The sequence below is a fragment of the Xyrauchen texanus genome, chromosome 4 (assembly GCF_025860055.1).
Source record: "Xyrauchen texanus isolate HMW12.3.18 chromosome 4, RBS_HiC_50CHRs, whole genome shotgun sequence".
Lineage (NCBI taxonomy): Eukaryota > Metazoa > Chordata > Actinopteri > Cypriniformes > Catostomidae > Xyrauchen > Xyrauchen texanus.
The window spans coordinates 16,139,183-16,166,908 of NC_068279.1; the positions used below are offsets into that span (position 1 = coordinate 16,139,183).

Consider the following 27,726-nt stretch of genomic DNA (forward strand, 5'->3'; position numbering starts at 1 on the left):
TGATCCAAAAAACCTCTCCACTGACATTGTGTCATTAAATCCGCATTAACAGGTTGTCAGGCCAGGAAGAGCATGTGCAAATGTCAGTATGAGCCCTTTTTAGTCATAGTTTCTTAGCAATGTAATAGCTTGTTTTACCAAATATTCAAAAAGTATTGCTGTATAAAGTATTGATGAAAATGTGTATTGTATTACAAAAGAAACACACAACAAAGTTTATTTTGTTTTTAACAACAGTTGGTAAGACTGCAAACTGGCAAGACAAATTCACACAGTTTTGAAATGGAAAAATACAAGTGACGATACATGAATTAGTATAGATAATAAAGAAAACATCAACTGCTAATAATCATCTATAAATAATTCATATAACAATATTTATATAGGAATACAAAGACAGTCATGGAAAGAAAGTTCTTGAGGAAGGAAACCAGTCCTATGTGCATGTAACTGTGATGCAAAGACAAAAACAGAATTCAAGTTATATGTTTACTTTTCATACTTCCCCTTACATCAGGTCTTGAGACACTTAATGCAATTGCACTTTTTTATTTTATTTTGTGGGATTCTGTTATTTTAAATGTTGCGTAATAATTATTTGCCTATGCTTAAAAAGAGGATAATCTGAAAATATAATTCAGAACCACATAAACCCCTGCTAACTGACATCTTTTATTAAATTCATCTTTTATGTTCAGATTGGACATTTATGTCCTGTCTCTTTGAAAAACAAAGTGTTTCTCTATCTACATAGTGCATTTAATGTCAAAAAGAGAATATAAAATTAATTTCAGTTTTTTGTCATTGTGGTGTTTGGCTGAATAGCAATTTTGTTTTCATTCATTTATGATGAATATGTGCATTTTCCTTATACAGTAAAATTTTTAGTTTGATACTCTCAAACTAGTTTGAAGGTATCCTTCTTGCCCATGCATTTTTAGACAATTGTACAAGCACCAATGTATTTTCTATATGTTTCATATTTTAAAACAGGTTTATTTCCTTTTTTCATGTTAAATGAGTATATTACAATAGGTTGATGAATTCCTTCTGAGGCTGATTCTATTCATTTGGTTATGTAAGAGTGACACAACAAGAAGGCAAACCACTGTGCAGATAATTTTCCAGAGGAGAGGTGCTAGGAACCTACAGAGTCCCATCAGAGGTGGTTAATTGATACAGCACCATTTGGTCTTCCCTGAGGTGTCTCCCCCTTTTTGATTAAATTGAATATTCCAAAGCAGTTATCACAGCTGGTTATTGGATCTGTAGAATTTGTGTTTCAGGGGACTTGCTTAGGTGTTACCAGTTCAGCTGACTTACAGATGATGGAATCTAGATGGAAACAATGGCTTCACTCTTTGGAATATGAAGACTACTTTCCTTGAACCTTGGTCTCAGCAGTGATTAAGGGTGAGTTGACCCGGAATGATGAAATTCTTGCCCTCTTAATCCGGTAGACGTCTGGAGATGGTGTGCCAAATAGACCATCTCCTGACCCTAGATCTGGTTCTGTTGAAGTAAGAGAAAGTAAGAGAAAGTTGAGGCAACTAAGCACCTATCTATTATGCTATGTGATGTACTTTGTATGTACTGGCATCAGAGAAAAGATTAATAATAGTCCAATGATGAAGTTCATTTTATCAGATCACAGTTGCATATGTTTGACGCGGAGATCACCTTTGTTGAATTTCAGAAGAGGAACGGTGGTACTCATGTGCATCAGGAATAGTTTACCCAAAAATGATAATTCTCTCATCATTTAATCACCCTCATGCCATCCCAAACTTATAATACTTTCTTTCTTCTGCATAACACAAAGATTATATTTTCAGAATATTTCTTCGATGCTGTTGTCCATACATTGTAAATCAACATGGTCTAAAACTTCCTAGCTCCAAAAAGGGCATAAAGGCAAAATAAATGTAATCAAATGGTTTAACCCATGTAATCTGAAGCAATATGATAACTGGGTGAGAAACAAAGCAAAAATTCAGTCAATATTCACCTAAAATCTTCCCTTCAACCCAACTCTCGTATGCACCTTCAGAAGAAATGGATTACACCACTCGAGTTGTACGGAGAACTTTTATGGTGCCTTAATGCACTTTTTGGAGCATTACATTTTGGACCCTATTGATTTACATCATATAGATAAAACACCTCATACCTTAAAAAAAATTCTTAATTTGTGTTCTGTAGAAGAAAGAAAGTCTATAATGAACAAATGAACAAATCCAAATTTTTGGGTGAACTATCCCTTTAAAACGGTTTTGTTTCGGCAGGTAAAAATGGGCCCTCAATCATATGATGAGGTGGTTAAAGATCTATGCAAATAGCTTGACAGTTGTTGGTTCAAACTTCAGAAGGGGCAATTAATGAACTGGAGATTTGAATGGGGTTCCCCTAATTTCTGTACATTTAAGGAAGGTACTGTACCCAGGTTGCTGCATCTCTGTACTAAATGTACTTTAATTTGCTATGGATAGGAAAACATCTACAAAATAGATGATTACAGGTAAAGTGGACAAGTTTTCGTTATTCATCTCAATGACAAAAAAGTGGCTCACTTTACCTGTATTCACGCTACTTATGTGGTTGTGTAGCAAAATAAAAAAAATAAGAGTACTAAAAACTCTACTGGGAAATGCTGCTGGCCCTGAATGAGTTTGGGAGTCTGTTGTGATTCCTGCATCTAAAACTGGCTTCCTATGTGCTGGTCTTCTAGTTGGCCAATAGATGGCAATAGATTGACTTGCCAGGCAAGGCGAGGCGGGCATTACCTGGCCAGATGATCGCCTCCAGCAGCTGCACCCTGCGAGCCAGCAGCTCTAAGTCAGCCTGCAAGTCTTGGAACTTCTTCAAATTAAAGTCCTATTAAAGATCAAGAGTTTTGACAAGCATGGTGGGGGGGTGGGCTTATGGTTAAGGTGCCGCTTTCCGAGTACTTGGCCCCTGTCCTCCGCCACACGCTGCTCCGCAATCTCACTTTCCAAAGATGTTGTGAGGTAAATACGGCATGGAAATCTTTGACCTCAGGTCTAGACCTTTAAACCTGACCCTACTTCTGGCCTTCTACTCACCATGAATACCGATCATAGTCTCGAGGATTAAAACCCTCTCGGCTAAGATCTTCAGGGCCTCGCGGATTTGGTGTATCCCATCCCCCTGTGGAGATAGATACAGCCGTCAAGGTATTGGGCACAAGCCAAACAAAGTGCTCGCCAAGATGCAAAGTCATTCTGTTAATCCATTATTTAAATTCCAATCCATTACCGTAGTTAGAGGGTTAAGTTGTCAGCTCCATACAAAACTTCAGTTAACTACACCATTAGATTTAGCTCTGTCCATCTTTGTTTTTGTTTTTTTTCTGCAGCCATGCCATAATGTTTGACAAAACAGCATGCATTTTGTTCAGGCCAGGCCAAAGGCTTCTTAGAGCAAATCAAGACTAAATGTTCAGTCAGTTTAAATTTGAACATGCATTCAACATTCCCAGTACACTCAGACTATACTATTCAAAGACCAGGAGGTGAGCAGCTTCATTAAAACTAAAGAGATTGCTGGGTCATCTGTACAATTATTGTACTCCGTTGACTCTGCACACACTTTGGCCTTAAGTCTGCTCATCTCAAGCTATAGGATGCTCTTACACCAAAGCCACCAGGATTAGCTCACAATGAACACCTGCTTGTTCATAAGACTACAGGTGTCCAGTCAGATCCAGTCAATCATTTCCATATGATACATACCTAATGAATTCAGACTGTAATTTGTTAATGGAATAAGTACATGTCGACATCAGTATACTCCAGGTGTAAAAGAACACATCTATGCTGTTTTACTGAAAAGTACATAATAGGCCTATTCAGTATGTGCTATATATATACTATCATATAATAATAATAATAATATTCATATTTAAAAGTTAGATTTTTAATAGTTATGTGGCTTTGGTAGGCTTTTTTTCAACAGTTTAAAGAAATTCATCACATACAGTAAATTCTACCCAACAGTCCCAAGCTCAAGCACACGTTAGAACAACATTGTTATTGATGAACTGATATGCACTTGGGAAAGAGTTATGGATGTAAAGGTTAGTGCCTGTGAGAGCTGAAAGTAGTTCACCAAGCCAAATAAAACAGTAAACAATATATCATATAGTTCCTTGAAAATATACCATTTACATTGAGATGTAAGTATGACTACAGTCCAGAATATCTCTCAACGGTATCATAAGAGCACTTGGTTTCACATTGATAAATGTGAAGAAATTAATCTCGGAGTAGAGGTATGGTCTTTGTTTGTGTAATGTACTGTATATACAGTATCTCCAAGGAAAGTCTACATACAGTAGACAAGTTATACCTACAGGATTTTTAATGATCTGTCATATGATTAATTACACACAAATGACCCACATCTTGTGTCGACAGGCCATACGGAAAACTATAAGTCAAGTTGTTGTGAACTAGGAGGCTGTTCCATATAGCATGCCCTTCAGAGTGATATGTGAGGTTGTGATCAAGTACTGGAACTTTTTAAACAAGACTTTGGGTTTGACTAATAGTCACCCGAAGGTATACTCAAAATCGGATGGTTAAATGTGAGTAGAGGAGGCAAAAAAGAAGATCACAAGCAAAAGGATGAGATGGGATCATGCAGCAATGCGTTGTAGGACACTGAGGGATAGCTGTATCCACCCACACACTCAAACACATACCAACACCGCTGTCCCTATAAATGCTAAAATGAAGCATATACACAAAACATACATACACTCCTTCCAAACGTTTGTTTAAAAGCTGTTTTGTTTAAAGGTGAAATGTGTAATTTCTCAGTGTTAAAATACTCTCCTATTCCAGATTAATAAGCAGCAACACTCAGGACGTTTATATGCACTTTAAAAAGTTTGATTTTAGTCAGACTAAAACAATAATTAGCCTGAAAATGTAATTTAAATGCATTAGGCAGACTGAAATCATGCCAGACCCAGTTTTACAAAGTCGGACCAGACCTAGATAATATGATGTTAGCTTAACTTCATCCAGCATCTATACATGTTAATTGGACCATGATTGGCCTTGCCAACGTGCGCATCTTCCAAAATATATATTTGATCATTTTTGATGTTCTTCCTTCAGAGTAGTTCTTTTCTACTTCGAAATATAAAATTTCTTGCTTGGAAAGGCAGCTGAAGACTGTAGCTTGATCACAAGCTGAACCCCGCCATAGCTCAGTTATAACTGCGCATGTAAACATACTGACTTTGGCTCTGTAGGGCAAACAAAACATTTATCCCAACAGAGACAAACTGTCTCAACAAATGGTGAGTTTGGGGCATTTTTTTTTATTTGCTGAAAAAACTGATAGCCCTATCTGTTTTTTCAGCAAATGGCAGATATTGGGAGTGTTTGGGAAAACATTCTGTTTATTGATGCTAGTGGCACAGAAATTACACACTTCACCTTTATGGAAGGATCCAGCAGTTTGGTTGCTTCGATCAGTTTAAAATGTAATACACAATTAAAGGGATAGTTCACCCAAAAATGAAAATTCTCTCATAATTTACTCACCCTCATGCCAACCCAGATTTCCTTTTTTCAGCAGAAACACAAATTATGATTTTTAGAAGAATATTTCAGCTCTGTAGGTCCATAGTGAATGGGTGCCAAAATGTTGATGCTCCACAAAGCACATAAAGGCATCATAAAAGTAATGATATGACTCCAGTGATTTAATCCATATTTTCAGAAGTGGTATGATGGCATGGGTTATAAACAGATCAATATTTAAGCTCTTTTATGCTAGAAATTCTTCTCAGGTGGTGATATGCATGAAGAATGTGAATAACAAAAAAACACAAGAAGAAGAATGTGAAAGTTAAAGTGGAGATTGACTAAGCAGGGAGGATAATTTATAATAAAAGAATTATTAAATATTGATCTGTTTCTCACCCACACCTATCATGATCACTTCTGAACACAATTACCAGTCTTATGGATTATTTTATACTGATTTATGTGATTTTTGGAGCATCAAAATTTTGGCTCCCATTCACTTGAATTGTATGGACTACAAGAGCTGAGAAAAAAAATCTTCATATGTGTTCAGCAGATGAAAGAAAGTCATACACATCTGGGATGGCATGAGGTTGAGTAAATGATGAGAGAATTTTCATTTTTGCATGAACTATTCCTTTCAGTTCTAACAGTAATATAATATAGTGTTTTAGAAAAGATTTAACTTCTCTGTGTGCTGGGTATATGCCCAAACTGAAAGCTAAGAGACTGGTGGCTATGGAGACTGTAACGAACAGGAATCAGACAGCTTTAGAGGACAGGGGAAACACTCAGAGACAGCCCCAATCACCAACCAACCCAAAATGAAAAAAGACGGTAACAACACAATTACACATTCACAATAGATTATGACCTTTTATGCTAATCTGAGGCTAGTTCAGAAACCCCCAAATTCTGTCTAGATGTTGTAAAAGTGTTAGCCAAAAAAAATGGTCTCAGATCAGCTTTAAAGAGCAACCTCTGTTACATATGGACACAATATTACCAAGTTCACAGTCAAAACCAAAACATATAATGTGGTAACAGTGAGTAATGTAAGCAAGCAATTAACAGCATTTGTGAAATGAATCCTTCAGTGGAGCTTTCATTGAAACATTTGCAGTAATGATCTTTAATTTGGTTAATTTATGTTATTCTTTTTCACAGATTTAATTTAAGAGTGTTAAATAATGATTTACCCTTATTACTCATGATGAAAATTCCACTGATGGATTTAACATAAAACATAGATGAACAGCAGAATGAGCAATGAAAGTAATTCAACCAGGAATGACAGGAATGTCACAACAAAAGTCAAAATCTCTTACGTTCAAATCACTCTAGAAAATGATAAGCAGGCATAAAGAAAAGGGGTAATAATAGAAAGAGATTATTACTGTATTAAAATGGATAAATGACTTTTTGACTTGAAATAATCAATGAAGTTATAACAGCGCTTAAGTGAATGAATTATTTGGAGATCTCAAGCCCACACTTTCTTCTGGAAAGGGTTATCACAGACTGGGCAAAGAGTATGTGACTAAAAGGGCACCTGATGGGCTTGTCTTACCGGAAGACCTTTTTCCCCTGACTCTCCTTTAGGTCCCGATTCTCCCTATGAAGAAAACAAGTTTTTTAGTAAACAACTACTTAATTTTCAATGTGCTCCTCATTCAAAGCTATTTTACGGCTTGGAAGCCATGGCAACATAGTGCATGAACTACAATAATAGGTGTGACGTGGGGACGTGGTCGTGTTTCGGTCTGCGGAAGAGAGAGAGAGAGAGCGGTAAGGCTTGCCACCTGGTTTTTAATTAACCCTAACACCTGTGTTTAGTTATAGTGATGTGGAGAGAGACATAAAAGGAACACCAAGTGTCCAGAGAGAGAGATCATTTACGGACATGTCCGTCATGTGTGTGTTTTGTCTTTTGTTCAGTTCTCGCCTCCTCCTTCCCGGGTTTCGGCACCAGTGTAAAGCAGTTCAATGGAAAGGAGGAGGCGAGAACCGGCTTGACGACATAAATAATAGTTTAATATAAAACTGAACAAAAGACAAAACACACACATGTCTGTAAACAATCTCTCTCTATGGACACTTGGCATTCCTTTTATGTCTCCCTCCGCATCGCTATAAAAATACACAGGTGTTCCAGGTGACCAGCCTTACCGCGCTCTCTCTCTCTCCCGCAGACCGACACACGACCATGTCCCCATGCCACAATAGTCAATTTGTGTCCCTTTTGAAACTTAATCTGAATAACCAACCAATTTCATTGCATGGTAAAAAACAGCCTGGACATTCTGCAAAATATTTTCTTTTGTGGCATATGCAAGGAACAAAATCATACAGAACTGGAACAATATTAAGGTGAGAAAATTTATCTGTTCCTTTAATAAAATGTAAATGATTTTGAATATCATTTGCTGAAAAAACAAATAAACATCTTAAACAAGCCTATGATGGTTCGCAGGTCTTGGCTAGTTTAAGATGGTCCAAGCTTGTTTAAGTTGGTTTCCCAGCCTGGGAGACCAAATAATCCTAAAATGGTTAAAACTGTATTTTTGTGCCTTTGTCATTCGAAACATTTTATTTTGATGAGGTAAGAGGTGGGCATCTTACCGGCTCTCCATTAAACCCTCTCTCTCCAGGATATCCATGAGGCCCCTGAGAAGTAAAATTAAGGGTTATATATGTAGAGTATAATGTACAGTATGCGCAAGGAGTGTTGCATTGTGTGTCAGTTTTAGTTTGTGTTGTATAGTATATTTTGCACTCACTCTTTCTCCTCGTTCTCCCTTTGGGCCCATAGGGCCTTGCAAACCAGGAGCTCCTGGCTTTCCCTTATTACATGAGGAAGATATGACTGGGTTAGTACACACATATTTATACACTCAGACAAGTGGTCTTTTCCCTCATCAGCATATAACTTACAGTCAGTCCGATAGGGCCTGGTGGTCCAATTGGTCCTGGAGGTCCTGCATGGGACAGAATAAACATATTTGAATACCAAATCTGGCTGTAAAATCTATGACATCAAAACTATAAGCTGGTTAAAAATAATGATATTCATGTAAAAGATGATCATGTACTTTCTCATGCATAAGACAGTTGCTTGCGCTAAATCCTCTGAGTGCTAATCTGTTTTAAAGAAAAGACAGATGTAGAAAATCACTCTACAGCAGAAAAAAAGAGGCTGGGTCTGTTTTCAGAATTCAACATAGTATTCCCATTACAAATGATAAAATGTTTTCACATCCAAGAGAGGGTCATATTTTATCTTGCTTGACATATTGGGAGAGTGAAACCCATTGTTTTTAATTACTTTTAAACAATGCACAATTTCTAAGCCAATTTAATTAAGCAAAGTTGAATCTGATGACAATTTGTACTCTTGTTGCTGTCAATATGCAGTTTGTAATGTGTGCAGTAGATATATGTGGAAGAAACAGGCCAATGTGCGCACAAATTAGGCCATAATAATTTAATGGCCGGAATGTTGTGAAAACTGTTAAAAACAACATGATAAATGGGCATCAAGTACTCTTGCACTGGCTAATTCACTAAATATAATCAGATTTTCCCCTCTCATATTAAATCATACTTTAAAAAGCCTGTTTGTAGTTTAATAAGTTCAGTTATAACTTACTATAACTTACGTGCCCAGTAATAAACTATTCTGTAAACAGGAAACAAATAAGTATCATTGACCTGTGGGTCCAGTTGGACCTGGTGGTCCCTGGGGAGGGGTCACTTGGAGGTCAGGGAAGTTGTTATGGAGGAGGCTGTCTTTTTTCAGGCCTATAATATAAAAAAAAAATTAAGCTTGTTAGTGCAAGGTGTAATTTGAGGTGACCTAGCATGAAGTTTGCAAATTCATAATTGAGGCTGTAAATTGGTTGTCTGGGGACAAAGGTCAGCTTATGAGGGCAGCTGTTGTTCAGAGTGGTCAAGGCAGAGGCAGTGATGTTGAAAAGAGGATCATTATAGCTTCCTACCTGTAGATGGCACTGTTCAGATTAGAATAAACTGATATGATTCCAAATTTTGTTGCAGATCATAAAAGTTTGGTACATTGCAAATTGTAATGCATACATGAGCAAATTGTACTCTACACAAAGCAGTATAGCTAATTAAATATTTTAGAGCATAGCAAAACTAGAAAAAAATATTCAATATAGATGTAGTTATTTAATATATTCTAATTGTCAATTTTCATGAATTTAAATATTATAATTTTTTGTGGCTTTTCCAGGTGTGAAAATCAAAATGTAAAAATTCCCTGATATTTCCAAGTTTTCCATGACTGGGGGGAGCCTGTATGTCAAAAATACTGGCTATGTAATTGTAAAGTTCTGCCATTAAAATGAATTAAATGATTTTTAATTCTATTCTAATGATTGTATTTGTCAGGGGCTTTAAATTTTACCCTTATTATCTATTCTATCTGCAATCTTGACAATTAAATAAAACATTTTATGCATTAGTAAAAACATGCAATCATTATTATAGTATGTTTGCTGCAGTCAACTATTGCTAGTCTGTCCTATTTGTCTATTGATTCACTGATGTTTTGTCCCGTCTCCTCTGATTCTAGATAACACATTCATAGTCTCACAGAAAGGCTTATGGCTTTGTAACTGCTGGCAATGTTCTCACAGTGGGCTGAGTACCAATTCAGTCGATGGAATTACAAAGGCAGATTCCCATCTCTTTCTCTCTGCCTTTCTGTCTCTCTCTGAATCTGTCTCTCCCCTGAAGGTGAGTTTGCCGCTGTAGACTCTTGTAGCTGCAGGGTGTCCCAGAGCTCAGACTCAGACAGGAAACTCCAATAAGACAGTGTTTTTCTATGTAAGCCCCTTGCAGACCCTTTAATTGCCCTGATTACTTTGAAGATGGAATTACAGGGAATAGCAGTCTTAACCAAGTTATATAGTTCTAAGGCCCCTACATTTAAAATTCTCAAATGTTATGAGGTATGGACTGGCTTGTGTCCTCTTGAACCAAGAGCAGATATAAAACTGAGCTGAGGTGAAGAGTCACTCCTTTACATGGGCCAGTCCTCTTCAAGAGTGACGACACACATACTAAAATATTATTGCTTCTATTCTAAAGCACACCCACGTGCTTAAAACGTAACTTAGTTTCAGTTTCAACATACACACAGACACACACACACACTATCCTGCAGATTTGGCCATGCACATCTGGAAGTGGTTGAGTGACATCATCAGCAGACAGACAGGTTTTTTTTTTCCAGCATGTGACTATCAAGTCTAGCCTGTGTTACCTCCTAAAATCTACCATTTGAATCAACTGCAGGGAAGTGAAAGAGGGGCAAAAATGGAATAGAGATGCCTTTAAGTTAAAATAATCCCTTTTTTCAAACCATGTCACTTCCTGTTCTCACTTTTATAATGTCGGGCTAATTTTGAAGCTTTCCATTTGCTCTGTTGTTACACGATGAGAAAGTATCAGTGAAAACCTCATTAACTAAATAATTCATTTAAAATGTATTATTGTCCCATGACTGGCTACAACTAAGGTTTAGCCATACAGAACTGGCCTCTACTCACAAATAAAACAGTTCCACATTGAGAGGAACAAAAATCTGAAGAGCCACAAAGGAAAGCACATCACACAATTTACTGAAGAGAGGGAGAGGGGTCCAAAAACGGACAACTATCCAGCAACTATAGCACATATTAAAGGTGCTGTTAGTGATTTTAGCATTCTGGAGCTGGTTGCACCAGCCATATGCAAGATGCAACTTAGCCTATTTGAGGAGTAAATGGGCAATAAGTCACAGTTTACACACTACTTAATATTTGAGCATTGCACCATTAAACTTAGGTAGGACATAACTCCCTATGTATAAACTAAATATTTATGGAACCCTCTGACCAGGAGTAACAGTTGGAATAAAAAACACAGACTGATTTAATGACATCAGTGAGCTCATGTTCTGCATAACAGACTTAACTCTTTAGCAATATATAGTATGGTGATGTTGATATTTACACTCATTTACATTAACAACAGAGGATTATTTGTAAAAAAAAAAGGGGCTCATAAGCATGAATCCGATCTAACGGTGCACTTTCTGGGGTGCGTCGCCTGGTGTCATGTTTTATCACATACTAAATATATATAGGATATTACAATGTCCATTTTTCCAGCCTGTTGTATTAGTATTTATTTATTGCCCCTTATTAATTTTAGATACAGTTCCTGAATAATATTGTTTACATAGGCTATATTATATTTATTAAATACACTTTTATTATTTGTCGTATTTCAATGGGAATATAATATATTACAGCTGTACCCCTTCAGGATGATACAAGACCTCTCCACTTTAAATTGGTGGGATAAAGGGATAAAGACTGGTTGACTGTACATTATCCCTTACATATAACACACTCTGAAAATGAACTTAAATTAAAGTATTTGTACTCATACCAGCATCTTGTTCAGGAGCAGGGGCTGGAGGTCCAGGGGGCCCAGGAGGGCCGGGTGGCCCAGGGAGGCCCCTGTCTCCTGGGAGGCCAGGTGGTCCCTGCGGACCTTTGGAGGAAACAAAAAAAGTAGAACACAGTGACCACTCAATAAAGGAAAAACATTCAGTGGTATGAAATAAAGATCACAAGGTGCATGTGAAACAAATACTGGCTCTGATCTGTACTGCTCTCTCAAGGTATCTTTCCCTTGAGTAGTCAATTATAAGGCACCGCTGTCCTGCTCAGCAGAAAGGTAGCAGGAAATAGGAGAACATATAATGTATCAATTTTTTCCTTTTCATGCCATGTCGAGCATCTATATGAAAAAAGGATTCCGAGCAAAGATACAGGATATTCAAAGTCATAAAGGAGAACAGAGGAATTGAATGAGAGACTAGATTGAGCTAGAATGAGCTATTGAGTTTCAATATTTGACTGTTCAAGGAAGTGGTAAATAACAGTGGAAGGACAGCAGTGTGCATTTGTGTATGTGTGGGATATAATTAACAGGAGGGGGCTCATAACGGCCATGCACTGGATTCTAACAGGGAGATCTGGGAAAACTCAAATAAACACTGTTAAATGCCAGAGCATATTAGCTGGTGTGTAATAAATTAAAACCTGTCTGGTGAATGGACTGATTCTTACAGCCTTGTGTGTGTGTGTGTATATGTGTGTGTGTGTGTGTGTGTGTGTGTGTGTGTGTGTGTGTGAACGTGGTCATGAGGAGGTTCCTTGTTGCCTGTTAGTTTTGATTAAGTGGAAACAGTCAAAATAATATTTAATATAAAATTAAAACATAAAGAAAAAACATAAACACACACACGGCAGCTGCGTGTGGCTCTCTCTCCCTCTAACTGCTGCATCCGGCTGCCTTTATCCCTCTCCTCGGCTGATTAGCCCGATTGGGGGCCAAGCGTGCGTAGCCATGGCCCAGCCCTGCCCTCCTCCTCCTCATCACAGGTGGTCAAGCTGGCCTCCCAGTCTGGTCAAGCTGGTTAGGCTGTTCTGGCAAGGGCTTTTGGGCACTTTTAAGCTGGCCATGCTGGGTACGTTGGGAGGCGTTTAAATCAGCTTTTCCAGCAGGATTCTCTATTCTGTTTATTTTCACCTTTTCTGCCATTTATTTGTCTCTCTTCTCCCATCCTCCATAGTCACCTCTGACATCACTGTTTATATTTTCCCTGGAGTAATATTGCACATTACTCAGTCACCCCCATTGAAAGGTGATGCAATGCAAAAATATTTTACTAAAATGATCTGATAAGAATGAGGCCAGATGAGAGTTCAGAAAAATCTGCATTAACATGAGTGAAGTTTAAATTTTCTGAGCATCAGAGTGCAGGTCATACATAGCGCTTGATGCTATTCTCAGTGGAATGCTAATTGAGTGAATCATTTACAGTCCAAATTGTGTAAATGTAAGAGCATAATGTAAAGGGAATGTGTTTGCAGTGGTAGACCTGAAGGATGCGTACTTTCACATATCAATTTTGCCCCGACACCGACCCTTTCTACGATTCACGTTCGAGGGCCAAGCGTACCAGTACAAAGTCCTCCCTTTCGGCCTGTCCCTGTCCCTCAGCGTCTTCACAAAAGTCGCAGAGGCAGCCCTTGCCCCGCTTAGGGAAGTGGACATCTGCATACTCAACTACCTTGATGACTGGCTGATCTTAGCTCACTCTCGAGAGGCACTATGAGCCCACAGGGACCAGGTGCTCAGGCACCTCAGCCATCTAGGGCTTCAGGTCAACTGGGAAAAGAGCCAGCTCTCCCCGGTTTAGAGCATCTCTTTTCTCGGCATGGAGTTAGACTCAGTCTCAATGGTAGCGTGCCTCACAAATGCTGAATTGCCTCTTGTCATTCAAAATAGGCACTGCGGTCCCTCTAAAACAATTCCAGAGGCTCCTGGGCGCCGCTAGGGTTGATGCATATGAGACCACTATAGCACTGGCTTCAGACTTGAGTCGCGAAATGGCCACGGCACGTATTGTACTGCTGTCAGTTACTCAACACCTGGACAGACCTCTAATACTGCGGACAAGAGTCTCCCTGCAGCAGGTGTCCAGGCTTCCATCTGTTGTGGAATACATTTCAAAAGTAACCCTTCCAACCTTGGGCGTGGGATTACATTTCTGAGTTGAAGGCGGAAGCAAACGGTACTTCAATGAGATGTGGACAGGAGCGGATGGTTAGAGAAAAGCCTGAAAAATCCAATGTGGCTCTATTGTTTTAATATTATTAATTAATGAATGCAACCCCCCCCCAAGTTTTATTTTATATTTTTTTATTTGTCAATGTTATTTTTTATAACGTAAAATAAATGTGCACATGGCTTGTGCATTAAATTATCCAATATTTAGAGCAGGCAGGTAGTTAACAGGGCTTTAGAAGAATGGCAGAGCAAAGCGCACACTGTTTCATCAAAGGATACGAAACTCAGAATAATAAATTGCCAATTTATTGTTAAGAAACCAACTTCAGGCAAGTCAAATTGGTGTAATTTTCACAAGTCATCTGAAAATAGCAATAACAGAAAAATAAAATGTTCTTTTGTAAAATTGTTGTCTATTTGTATGGCATTTGCTCTATGTGGAAAACAAATGTGGGGTTGAGCGGTCGAGAAGAAAATCACTGTGGTCAGAGAGTGGCTGAACATGGAGTAAAATTCATTCATTTGCAGGACAGAAACTTGTGGGAGAGGGATGGAAAAACCAGTCCCGTGCAGACCTCTACTTTGAAGTACCTTGTAGTACCATGTAAAATAACATGGAATATAAATATGGTAGTGATTTAGTTCTATGATATATATCAAAGTACTATGGTGTCATGAAACTTTGTTTTTTGAATAAGAATATGGACACGGGCTAGACGGGCAGGTTTCATTGGTGGTTGACTTTTGGTTGAATTTTGGTCTGTTCCACACACAAAAAACTCATATGGGTTCAGAAGACTTGGAAGATAGAGAATGCGTTGTATGGACTATTTTAATTGTGCTTTTAAGTTTTATAGTGGTTTTTTATATACTTTTTGGAGCTTGACAGCCTATGGTCACTATAAAGTTTATATTTTATAGTATAAACTCTCGCTGAATGGCATTCTTTAAAAATCTATTTCTGTGTTTGATGGAAAAATAACAGCACATGTTTTGCTACACTACGTTAAATAATTATGTAATTAAAAATTTTGTGTGAACTATTCCTCCTTTGACACATTTTCCAGAAATCTTTGAATATCATGATGTTGTTTTTCCTAAATCAGAGAGAGAGAGAGAGTGCACAATGAGGCTTGAAGTGTACAGGAACATACTTGTCTGTTAGCCACGCTCCCATCTGTCTATCAGGCTGACAGGTTTAAAGTATTTTGTATACGTGCAGTTAAAGCACAAATATTTTGGCAGTGGTCTTGGGGCTCAATGCTGACTCAGCAATTTCTGTAGGCTATATAGCGTCTCTCAAGGTGGTCCACATGATAAAACCAAATTCTTGCAAGTCAGCATGAAAATCAAGGAAATCTGGGGCTGTATTTAGTGGATCTATTAGACATTGATGATTGGTGGTGGTGGTGGTGTAGTGGGCTAAAGCACTGAACTAGTAAGCAGACGGTTGTCGTTTCAATCCCCACAGTCACCACCATTGTGTCCTTGAGCAAGGCACTTAACTCCAGGTTGCTCCTGGGGGATTGTCCCTGTAATAAGTGCACTATAAGTCGCTTTGTATAAAAGCGTCTGCCAAATGCATAAATGTAAATGTAGTGGATGGAATTATATCTACACTACCGGTCAAAAGTTTTGAACCACCTGACTGGAATGTTTCTCATGATCTTAAAACTATTTTGATCTGATGGCTTATGCTTAAATGTTTTAAATTAGTTTTGTAGACAAAAATATATTTGTGCCACCATATTAATTTATTTCATTATAAAACTAAAATTGATTAAATAAAATAAAATGACATTATAACATTTTGAAATTGATGACTTGGACAAAGGGTGACTACTTTGAAGATGCTAAAATATAACACAGTTTTGATTTATTTTGGATTTTAAGTAGGGCTGCACAATTCATTGAAATAAAATTGAAACCGCGATATGACCTTTTGTGATTATTAAACTGGAAGGGCTGCGGAAATTTAGTTAACAGTGACATTGAGCATAAAGCTTACATATAACCAGTTTTGACAGAACAGCTAATAAAAAGTTTAATGATCAGCATCGATTGATGAGATGAAAAGAAAATTGGAGATCGGTATCGGATGTTAAAATCTTGATAGGAGCATCCCAAATATTCAAGTTGACTGTTTCAAAAACTAATGATGATGATGATTAGTGGGCTGAGATCCTGTCACAAAATGGACAACAAAAAAAAACAGGTACATGGTGGATGATTTGGATATTAAGAAGACTTTGTTTCACTGTTTAAATATTTATTTGTTTGTGGTTGAACTGAAAAAAGGTCTCAGTTTTGTTCTTTTTAAGAGGGCTCAAGTGTGAAAAACCTAGCAGCCTTTTTAAAGTAGAACATGTGGAAAACATTACCATCATAATCGCAGTTCAAATCGCAATCTCAATATTTTTCAAAATAATCGCAATATGACTTTTTGTCCAAATCGTGCAGCCCTAATTTTAAGTCACAACATAATTCCCATAGTTCCATTTATGTTATTCCATAGTTTTGATGACTTTACTATTATTCTAAAATGTGAAGAAAAAAATTATAATAAAGAATAGGTTTTTCAAAAATTTTGACCAGTAGTGTATATCTATGATGTACAAAGACAATGTTTCGGATATTGGCCAAGCTGGTACATACAGTAGATGGTAGATGTTTAAATGCAACTTGCAGTGCATTCAAGTATATGATTTTTATCTGTATGTGTGTTCTTTGGGAATAGAAGCCATGACCTTGGCATTGTGGCACTATGCTCTACCAGTTGAGCTACGGGATCATAAGAAGGCTGGTTAAACAAAACAGATAGAACAGTTGAGGGTACCTGGAGGGCCAGATGTTCCTTTCGACCCTGGAGCTCCAGATGGACCTCTGACACCTGCATCTCCTTTAGGTCCTGGCAGACCTCGAGACCCTGGTTTACCTACCGATACAGTCACAATTTTATGAGGCAATACACAGGTTTATGAAAACAGGGGTCTTAAACAAACTCAAATTATCCGAGGACCAATAACCAGATGTATTCTCCAATCGGGGAACATTTGAAGTTTGTACAACCAAGAATTGTAACTCTATATAGTTATTAACACAATAATACAGTTAGCATTTAACAAACAACCTACCCAAGCATTTTTTACATATGTGAGCACAAAGGCATGTTTGTTGTTATCAACTAGGCAACAACTTCACACTTACATTTGTGTTTTAGGCCCACCGTTTGAGATGTTTTAGGATAATGTACATATAGGCTATCTGACCCAAGGGCACAAGTTTGAGACCCCAGTATTTATAAAAATAGTTTTATGAAACTAAACTGAAATACTGAATACTCAGTGAACATAATCACACTTTAAAGTTCAGGCATGAATCAACTCACCATCTTTACCAGATAAGCCGTTTCTGCCTTTCTCGCCCTGTGGACCTGTGACAAACACATGTAAATATTTACAGTTACATAGGATAAGGATTCTCCAGAACAGAGAAGCATTCTCTGCTCTAGTTTGTAAAAAGTAAGACTGCTAGGCAAAAGTGTCTTCCAAGCCTGCCACTAGAGTAGTCCCAGAGCCTGATAAAATCAGCGAATGAGTGAACAGTGAAGCGCCTGCTGGCAGACACAGTCCAAATAACACTGATGTCATCATGAGACCTCATTATCAGTGTCATCACTGCAGAGACAGGATTCTCTGAAGGAATCGTTTATGAACTGATACATCGATAAATATGCTGAGTCACTCAACTTATTCTTCACCTTCCCCTTCCCCATAACACTTTGGAATAAAACAAAATTTTCTCTCCCTCAAAGCATCTGGCCATGGTCACATCCACCCTAGCAGTTTGTCTTGCACGAACATGGTGACCGTTGAGACTCATTAATAATGCAAATTCAATAACCTTAATAAAACTATTGTATTATAGAAGTGGGGACATTAATAAAGCTAGATTTGCATTTCCTAAGGGAAATACCAGTATTTGCAAGACAGCAAAAGTTTTAGGAAAAATTATGTAGCAGACCCAAATAAAGTACAGACAGGGAGAAAGGGGGAGAGAGACTAATGTGATCGTCATATTGATGGATAAATAGATGTAAGAAAGAAAAGACCAATCACAATTTATTATACAAACTGATGTAAGAAAGAAGACCAATCTCAATTCGTTATACAAACATTAGGTAAATATTATCCTTGTCCGCTGGAAAGAAAAGAAGATGATGGAGATGAGATTTTTAAACTGTATTAAGTTTTTTAAATAAAGTACAAACTGTACAAAAAAATTTACAGTCTTTTTTTAAAATATATATTAAATAAATGTAAACGTTTAAAATCTTTTTCTATTTATATCTTATATTAAACAAAACTTGCTAAAGATGAATAAGGTCCTGGCTGCAAGCCAACAAAATCTGACGTCACTGCCTTGAAGAGAGTAGATTAAAGCCTGGCTACAGCGCAGATGATATAAAGGTATATTTTGGGTTCAATACAAGTTAAGCCCAATAAACAGCATTTGTTGTATAATGTTGATTGCCACAAAAATGAGTTTCGACTCGTTCCTCATTTTCTTTAAAGAAAAGAAAAAATCTGGGTTACAGTGAGGCATTTCCAATGGAAGTGAATGGTCCAATCCAATAATCCAATGGTCCAATGGTCCAATAGAGTGATAAATTCACTTACTAAACTTTGCTGTGTAAAGTTATTTCCAATTTCAACTTCGTTGCCATGAAAATGTAATGCTGCAAACTCTGAAACGACTTAAGAAAGACAATTTAAACAACTTTAAACAAATAATACAAATATGTTTTAAAAGAAGAATTAATGCAAGTTCTTTTATAAAAAGTTAAGCTTTGCATTTCTGCATTTAAACCCTCCAAAAAAATTATCCATTCTTTTCCATTCTAGGTGCACGTTAAAATGATTTTTTTTTTTCTTAATGAGGGACGAGTCAAAATATTTTTTATGGAAATCAAGATTATGCCACGAATGCTGTCGATTGAGCAACTTGTATTGAACATTAAATATTAATTTAATCTGGCAGAACTTCACACTAAACTAATATCTTGATCAAATTTATGCTTTATGCAAAGATTGGCTACTTGCCAATGTGCGGTTGGTTGATCGCAGTGTTGGATACAGTGACATGACATATTTGACACAGTGTCAAGTGCACTCCTACAGATTTAGCAGAGAATTAGCTCCTTAAAGTCTTCACAAGCCTCTTTAGTGCCTCAATACAACATCTCTATGGCAACTGGCAACAATTAATTGGTGGGCTTCAAAGCCACATACACCATGGCATTCCCTCAAAATCCACCCACCACCGTCAGCACTCACACTGTCCAATATGCACATAACTTAATTCTTCTCTTATCTCTCCGCAGTGAAATCCCCAACAAACGTGTGGGGAGATAAATGGAATGGTGCATGGGTGAGTTCTTGCCTGAATCCAAAATCAAAATAGGAAACAGGATTACCTTCACATGCCCATTGGCTTATAGCGATTTGTGTGTAATTGCATATAAATGGATCCAGTATTGAAAAGTCATTCTGTATACCACGTGGAAGTATGTGATTTTACCCATGGCCAAACATGTGGCTAAAAGAGTGGGAGATATAGAAAGGACAAGGAAAGGAGAAAAAGTAAGAACTGATGAAAAACAGGGAATGAAAGAGAAAGAGCTTTGTTTTCAAATAATCACTATGCTGCTGTGCATAAGCCTGAGATCAAAGTTTTTGTGTGTTTTGTTTGAGTGCGTCTATGTATATTTATATGTAGGCTATAGTTATATATGTATATGTATATGAGAATGCATAATTGACATTAAATAATTTTGGAAAATGAACATCTGGACAGTTCAACTAAATAGTATGTACTTTCAGTAAAACTAAATCTATTAAACAGCATTTTGCTTTAATAATTCTTTTAGAATTATTATCCATGCAGCTTTCATGACCTCATATTACTTTAGAGACTACATGGAATATTTGTACTTATGAGAAATTTATTTGTCACACCGCATGACCCCTCATGTCCATTAAATATTTAAAGGTTCTATATGTAAGATTGACAACAAGCATTTGAAATGAATACTGCAGTCCAAATTCAAAATACTGGAGAGTTGTCTACCCCGCCCCAGACTCGAAGCTCATGCAGGTTGCCAGAATGATTATTCAACTCAGCATCCGTTTTCAAGTATTTCTGGGCTTTAAGCTGTCTCCATCTTCCAAAGGCATCTCTAATATTTATCCTTGTTTTACTACGCCTCTGCTCATGGTGGTTTTAGACAGATGGTGTGGCTTTTTAGGTTGGGTGGAATCTGTTATCTCTGATCCAGTTCGTTTGCTGGCTTCCATGGCTGCAGCACGCAGGGTTGTTTGACTGCAAACTTGTTCAAATCTGGCAACCTGGTATTGTCGAAATACTACTGGTGAATGGGCAGTGGGCGGGATCACACAGGCCAAAACATAAACAGAAATTCCGGCCCAGAATGGAAACTCCAAAGTAGAATATACTGGCTGTAGAATTGTTATCGGAGAAGCCAGTATATCAACTTAGCATGTTTCCTAATTCTCTAATGTCATATTATGATTTAGTACAGTCAAATTATACAAATAGCACATTTAAAGCAAAAAGGTGTTTAATAATGGTGAAACACTTTAAAGAATTAGATACATGATCAGTTACATGAAATAAGATATACACAACTTTCCCTCATATATTCATATAAATCGTAGCCTAAATATATTTTATATAATAAACATTAAAATACCCATGTGCATAAATGTATGTAAATGTACATGCGTATATGTACTTTATATGTTAGAAACACTTGTTTTGAGTTTCCAGCATAGAGCCATGACTAATCACTTTATGATAAATTATGAATATTATGTAATGTAAAAATAAAACTTACCTGCAGGACCCTGAGCCCCAGGAGCACCTTTAGCAGGTGGTGCCCCCATTAGAGAGGAGGATTCTGGTCCATTTTTTAATTGCATGTGCTTATGAGAGGAGGAGGCAGGTGCAGTAAGAAGTTGAACCTGGAAAACAAGATGGAAAGGAGAGAGAGAGAGAGAGAGAGAGAGATTGGAAGGCACAAGTGTGATTGAACAAACAGTGTTCACTGGAGTGATAAGAAAAGAGCATCATAAATAACTGAAAGCACCTCAAGGACTTTACCTTGGTCTCCAGAGAGCTCACACGATCTGTGAGGGCAGTGATACGACTGCAATTTAGACAATCTGAAAAAGAGGGTAGATAGATAGAAAGGTGGGGGCATAGAGACAAAGAGAAACAAAAGGACAGAAATAGCAAGTCATAATCGATTAGATCAATAACTGCTTTCACACTGCCCTTTCTAAGGTGAGTTCTTTTTAAAGAGTTTTCTGTTGTTTACAAACTAAGTGTTTTGAAGTTTGAACCTTATTCTAGATCTGTATAGCCTGTTTACAATTACAAGCCGGTTATATCATTAAGTCTCAACAAAGGGCCTCAGGTGCAATACACAACAGTTCCAGATGGACAAGTTCTTTAAAAGGTTTTTCAAAAAAGCCTTTGTCTTTATTGGGTACTTTGATGTAACGTATGCTGAAGTTAAGCATATTCTGAGTTGATAATGGAGATCAGGCATTCGGTTCTTACTAGAGAGTTGCTCTCCTGTTTTAACAGCAGGTTTCAGAAGTTTGGCATGTTTCCTTACAGCCTCCTGGGCAACCAGGTTACTTGATAACCCTGTGCAAAGAGGTTCAAAATTAAAGATGAGGAAAAGTATTCCATTTGATAACATTTCTTTTTTAATCTAATTTTATTCCCAACTGGTATGTTCAAAGCAAATTAAAGACCCCAAAACATTTTTGAAAATTGTTGACGAACACAGTATGCTTTACTATGCTGATGTATTTCAGGAAGATGGGATGGGGCAACATTTTGTTGCTACCTGCTTTGATAGTACAAGGGGGTAGTGTTGTCAAAAATATCGATATTTCTATAAATATCGATACTAAAATATCTGAACGGTACCAATACTAATTTCCCGAAGTATCGATACTAGCCGAGCTGTCACTTTCACTTCTCTCCAAAGGCGCGTTGACGCACACGCACACGCACACGCGCACTCGTCTCATTCGCTCTGGTTAAATAGCAAAAGTGAAGTGAATGTAAAGATGCCGAGTGCATGCGGCGCCCCCGCGACCAGTTTTGGTTGATAAAGAACACAGCAGGAGTGCTATCTGGAAATATTTTTGATATGAAGCCAGACATCCCAAGTCTCCCGGAAGTTCCGGGAGTCTCCCGCATATTGATAGCTTCTCCCTGATGCCCGCAAATTAGTTCAAATCTCCCGGAATCTATAGCGCACATGCGAGACAGAACATACTGCGCGCATAACATAGATAGCGCGCACACAACATACATAGCGCGCGCACGGCAGAGAGGGAGAGAGCGAGAGACCTTATGAAAGCTAGTCAACCCCAACACACACCCCCCCCCCCTTGACGTTTAAGTATCTTTTGTTGACATTGAGATTGGATTTGATTTGACTTGGAAATACAAAAGATTGCACTTTTTATTTACTTGCACTTTATTGGTTTTTGAATGTATGGCAATCTGAGAGGCTTTTGAACAAGTGCAATACCTCAGGACATTTTGTTCATGTAAAATATACCTCATTGTCATGTTCTAGACTTAGTTCTACCCCCTTAATATAGTGGCAGTTTTTTTTCTCCGTGGTATCGAAAATGGTATCGAATATCGATATTTTTCAAGGTATCGTATCGAAGTAAGAAATTCTAGTATCGTGACAACACTACAAGGGGGTAGAGGAACATTTTCATTCTAGAGAACATTTCATTGGACAGAAAGTTTTCCAATATTTAAGTCACCAAATTTGAGTCAACAATGTTTCCAGGAAGAGAAAGACTGTACAAATTTAATGAATATTTGAATTTGTTTAAAGTTTACATTTAGGAGTACACTAGCATAAATCTGGTATCAGACATGGAGTAAAAGCCACAAAACTCACACATTTGGGATTTTTTGAAAATCTGAATCCTTTTGGGATCTCCAAGCTACCACAAGTTAAATCTATAGCTAAAGATGTACATCAGATGTACAGTACCAAGAAACGGAACAGAATTACAAATATATTCAAATAAAGGAGTAAAGTAGTAGTAGGTCAAAAGAACAGACCACCAACACAGTCCTTGTCTCCAAATATTTCTACTTCCCTACTATGTATTATACCAAAAGCAGTATGTCAGATGAGTAGGATGACCACATTTTCAGTATTCATAAAACAGTAGGTGAACATTATTTAGATGACTTACTACATCTGCTGAGATTCTGAAGTGTGCATTCACTGGACACTTCATTATTTCATAATTCAAAGGGGGCTGAGACAGGCAGATTCAAAACGCTGAATTAAAAAAAGAAAATAGCGAATTGAGAATCTCTCTTTTGAACTTTAAGTGCTACAAAAAAAAAAAAAAAAAAGCTTATGGTAAGATTGTACTTTAGCAAACCCAAAGCTAATTATTTTTGTGGGTGTTCTTAGGCTACAACATTACGTCATACATTTGGGTCATGGAACAATGTCTGAAGAATGAATGTATTTAAACAGCTCACCTGCATACCTTAAGAACATATTTTATTAAGGGCTGAGAAGTACATGCTTCATCAAATGCAGTACACACTCTGCCAGTATGTAAATTCGGACACAGCTAATATGTGCACTGTTCGAAACAACAGTGTAAAATGAATTGCCATTTTTCCAGAATGTCTTCTGTTCAGATCAAATTGTAACCCAAATAGCTGTATTTAATTCCTGTTTATCCCTCTGTATATGGATATTTATACTCTGAAAAGCACTAATAATGCTGCTTCATATCAGCAGAGACCAGAAAGACATAGAGGGGCCTCTCTGACAGGTAAGCCCACACAGAACCCTGGCACCAGAGGAAGGGCTCACATGGGTGGGCTGACCAGGATGTCACGTGTAGTAGGAGAGCTGGGGCAGAAACCTGGAATGGCTTTTTCTAAGATACTAAAGATCAACTCATTTGTGGGCATTATGATTTCATTTTGGTTTGTCTAATCATTGGGCTCTCAGTTGTATTACAGTTTTTTGCTATTTTTAATAGTGATCTTAAGGAGGAGGTTACATATAGTCAAAAGACGATAGAGGCTCAAATTTAAAATGAAAGTTTTTCTTGTGCTGTTCAAATACCCCTCAATTCATTTACTCTACAACTCTCTATTTCTTTTTCAAGGTAGTGGTAAATTTGAATACTCCCTGGATTGACCGGTTTCAGATTACCGGTTCTTAATCTGTAATTGCTGATCACGTTTTGTGTTCCACTGAAGTAAAAAGTCATACATGTTTGGAACAACATGAGGGTGAATAAATGTTGACAGAATTTTAGTTAATTTCTTTAAGTCTTGGTGTGAGTTCATGTGGTCAAGTCAGAATGTGAGTGATGTGCTCAGAAAAGATACCACAATGGAAATAGTAAAATAAGACTTTTTTTTTTTTAGCAGAATTCAAAGAGGTAGACAAAATGTTTTGTGTTAAATACACCTCACCAGAGGTAGCAATTTTTTACTTAAACCCTGAAACCTGGGCTAATTGTTTCCTTTGAGAGCCTAAAATTATCTTTTGATTTACCTTTCTGTGTGTGTTTGTAGAAAATACTGTAGACTGCAGTTTGTAGAGGAGAGTAGAGAATATGTCCCACAATGTATTGCTCTTACCAGCTGTGTTTGCTTCCAACAGGCCCTCTGTTTTTAAATTATAGACCTTTCCACCTATCCACCCAGGGTCAGTTAAAGCATTTTTCTACACAAAAAGTTGAGCTAACCACATCCAATTGCCAACAACTTTCCATTTCACTTAAAATAACACTTTAAAACAATCTCCAACTAATTAAAGGCATTAAACGGTTAGTTCACCCAAAACAAAATTCTTCCTTTTACTCACCCTCATGACGTTCTTTCTTCCGTGGAACCTTAAAGGACATATTTTGAAAAGTGTTCACTTTTCCATAAAATGAAAGTTCTGTCAAACTCTGAAAAGGACAATTAAGCACCATTAATAATCTTTACGACATGTGTACTATATTCCAAATCTTCTGAATTCATACGATAAATTTGTGTGAGAATCACATTGAAATCTATGTTGGTCTAAAAATCTTCCCCTCTGCCATTGCTTTCCAATTTCATTGTCAGAAAATGATAACAAAATTATAATTTTTGCTTAAACTATCCTTAAGACAATCAGTTGAATCTATACAAATATAACATTACTTAAATAACCACTCACACCCATTCTGACTCTTTAAATGTTATTTTTACAATTAGGCTATAAATCTGTATATTTCTGCCATGCAAAGGCAAAACATAGCAACTACACATTTTGCCAAAATTGAACTACACTGCATGCATTCCTGATGAATTCCTCAGGATTCATTTTATTGTTGAACAAACACAATGCTCTCTGTCAATCCAAAATGTTATTGAACCTCAAACCTGAATGTTTAACAAAGGAAAAGTGAGTTTTGTCTTTCTCAGGGGAATATATACAGTAAGTGTGCACAATTATTAGCCAACCATTAGCGTGAACAATTATTAGGCAACTAAATTACAAAAATAATTCATCCCAACTCAATTGTTTATTCTCAATATTTAGAGTAAGTGCAACAAATAAGTAACACAAAATGACAATTAAATAACAGTATTGGCCTTTCAAAAATATTCAGTGTCCAATATAGGCACCCTTCTTTTCAATAACTGCCATGAGCCTTCCATCCATGGAGGCTGTCAGTTTCTTGATCTATTGTCTTCCCTCACTGTAAATCTCATGTTTGATTAGGGCCCAAAATTTCTCAATAGGATATAAGTCAGGTGAGGAAGGGGGGCCAAGTAAATTTTTGGGCATCTTTGAGGCCCTTACTGGCTACTTGGATGCACTTGATGGAGCATTGTCCTGCATAAAGATCATGGCCTTCTTGAATGCTGAGGACTTCTTCCTGTACCGTTGCTTGAAAAAAGTACATTCCACAAACTGGCAGTAGGTTTGGGAGATAAGTTCATCTTCAACTCGAAAAGGTCCAACTACCTCATCCTTAATAATAGCAGCCCACACCAGTACCCCTCCTCCACCTTGCTGGCGCCTGACTCGAAGTGGTGCCGTGTGTCCAATAGTGATCCAGCCATGGGCCCATCCATCAGGTCCATAAAGAGTCATTCGCATTTCATCTGTACATTAAATCTTTTAAAAATCTGTCTTCAGGTATTTCTTTGCCAATCTTGACGCTTCAACTTGTGAATCTTATTCAGTGGTAGTCCTGTTTCAGCCTTCTTGAACTTCGCCATGTCTCTGAGTACTTGACACCTTGTACTTCTAGACACTCCAGGTAGGTTGCAGTTCTGGAATATGGTGGCACTGGAGTATAATGTGTTCCTGGTAGCTTCACATTTAATTCTTCTCAAGTCTTTTGCAGTTAATTTGCTCCTTTTATTCTCCATGCATTTTTTGCGCCCCAGTTGACTATTTACAACAAAACGTTTGATTGTCCGGTGGTCACGCATCAATAGTTTAGCTATTTCAAGAGTGTTACATCCGTCTGAAAGGCATTTTAATTTTTTTTTACTTTTCAGTGCCAGGTAAATCTCTTTTTTTGGCCCATTTAAGTAATGACGCGGCCTAATAATTATGCACACCTTGATATAAGGTGTTAGTCACTTTTGCCACACCCTCCTTCGTTACAAAAATATACACTCACCTAAAGGATTATTAGGAACACCTGTTCTATTTCTCATTAATGCAATTGTCTAATCAACCAATCACATGGCAGTTGCTTCAATGCATTTAGGGGTGTGGTCCTGGTCAAGACAATCTCCTGAACTCCAAACTGAAAGTCAGAATGGGAAAGAAAGGTGATTTAAGCAATTTTGAGCGTGGCATGGTTGTTGGTGCCAGACGGGCCAGTCTGAGTATTTCACAGTCTGCTCAGTTACTGGGATTTTCACGCACAACCATTTCTAGGGTTTACAAAGAATGGTGTGAAAAGGAAAAACATCCAGTATGCGGCAGTCCTGTGGGCGAAAGTGCCTTGTTGATGCTAGAGGTCAGAGGAAAATAGGCCGAATGATTCAAGCTGATAGAAGAGCAACTTTGCCTGAAATAACCACTCGTTACAACCGAGGTATGCAGCAAAGCATTTGTGAAGCCACAACACGCACAACCTTGAGGCGGATGGGCTACAACAGCAGAAGACCCCACCGGGTACCACTCATCTCCACTACAAATAGGAAAAAGAGGCTACAATTTGCAAGAGCTCACCAAAATTGGACAGTTGAAGACTGGAAAAATGTTGCCTGGTCTGATGAGTCTCGATTTCTGTTGAGACATTCAGATGGTAGAGTCAGAATTTGGCGTAAACAGAATGAGAACATGGATCCAGCATGCCTTGTTACCACTGTGCAGGCTGGTGGTGGTGGTGGTGGTGTAATG

The 27,726-nt window shown here is 37.6% G+C and overlaps 1 protein-coding gene across 3 annotated transcripts in view; it reads right to left on the reverse strand.

Annotated features, from left to right (window-relative positions):
* Positions 1–1,358: 1,358 nt before the first annotated feature.
* LOC127643098 (EMI domain-containing protein 1-like) overlaps positions 1,359–27,726 on the reverse strand; it is a 105,750-nt gene continuing 79,382 nt past the window's right edge. The window contains exons 4-16 of one of the 3 annotated variants that reach the window (XM_052125666.1): positions 21,861–21,950; positions 21,399–21,460; positions 21,133–21,259; positions 17,605–17,649; positions 17,053–17,151; positions 12,024–12,128; positions 9,273–9,362; positions 8,496–8,539; positions 8,342–8,404; positions 8,184–8,228; positions 7,132–7,176; positions 2,784–2,874; positions 1,359–1,512 (exon numbers count right to left, since the gene is read on the reverse strand). In XM_052125666.1, the coding sequence (XP_051981626.1) occupies positions 1,376–1,512; positions 2,784–2,874; positions 7,132–7,176; positions 8,184–8,228; positions 8,342–8,404; positions 8,496–8,539; positions 9,273–9,362; positions 12,024–12,128; positions 17,053–17,151; positions 17,605–17,649; positions 21,133–21,259; positions 21,399–21,460; positions 21,861–21,950 (1,043 nt within the window). In that variant the 3' untranslated portion in view covers positions 1,359–1,375. Of the gene's footprint in view, positions 1,513–2,783; positions 2,875–3,083; positions 3,169–7,131; positions 7,177–8,183; positions 8,229–8,341; positions 8,405–8,495; positions 8,540–9,272; positions 9,363–12,023; positions 12,129–17,052; positions 17,152–17,604; positions 17,650–21,132; positions 21,260–21,398; positions 21,461–21,860; positions 21,951–27,726 lie in introns of all 3 variants that reach the window. The other 2 variants (XM_052125667.1, XM_052125668.1) reach the window with 2 other exon arrangements.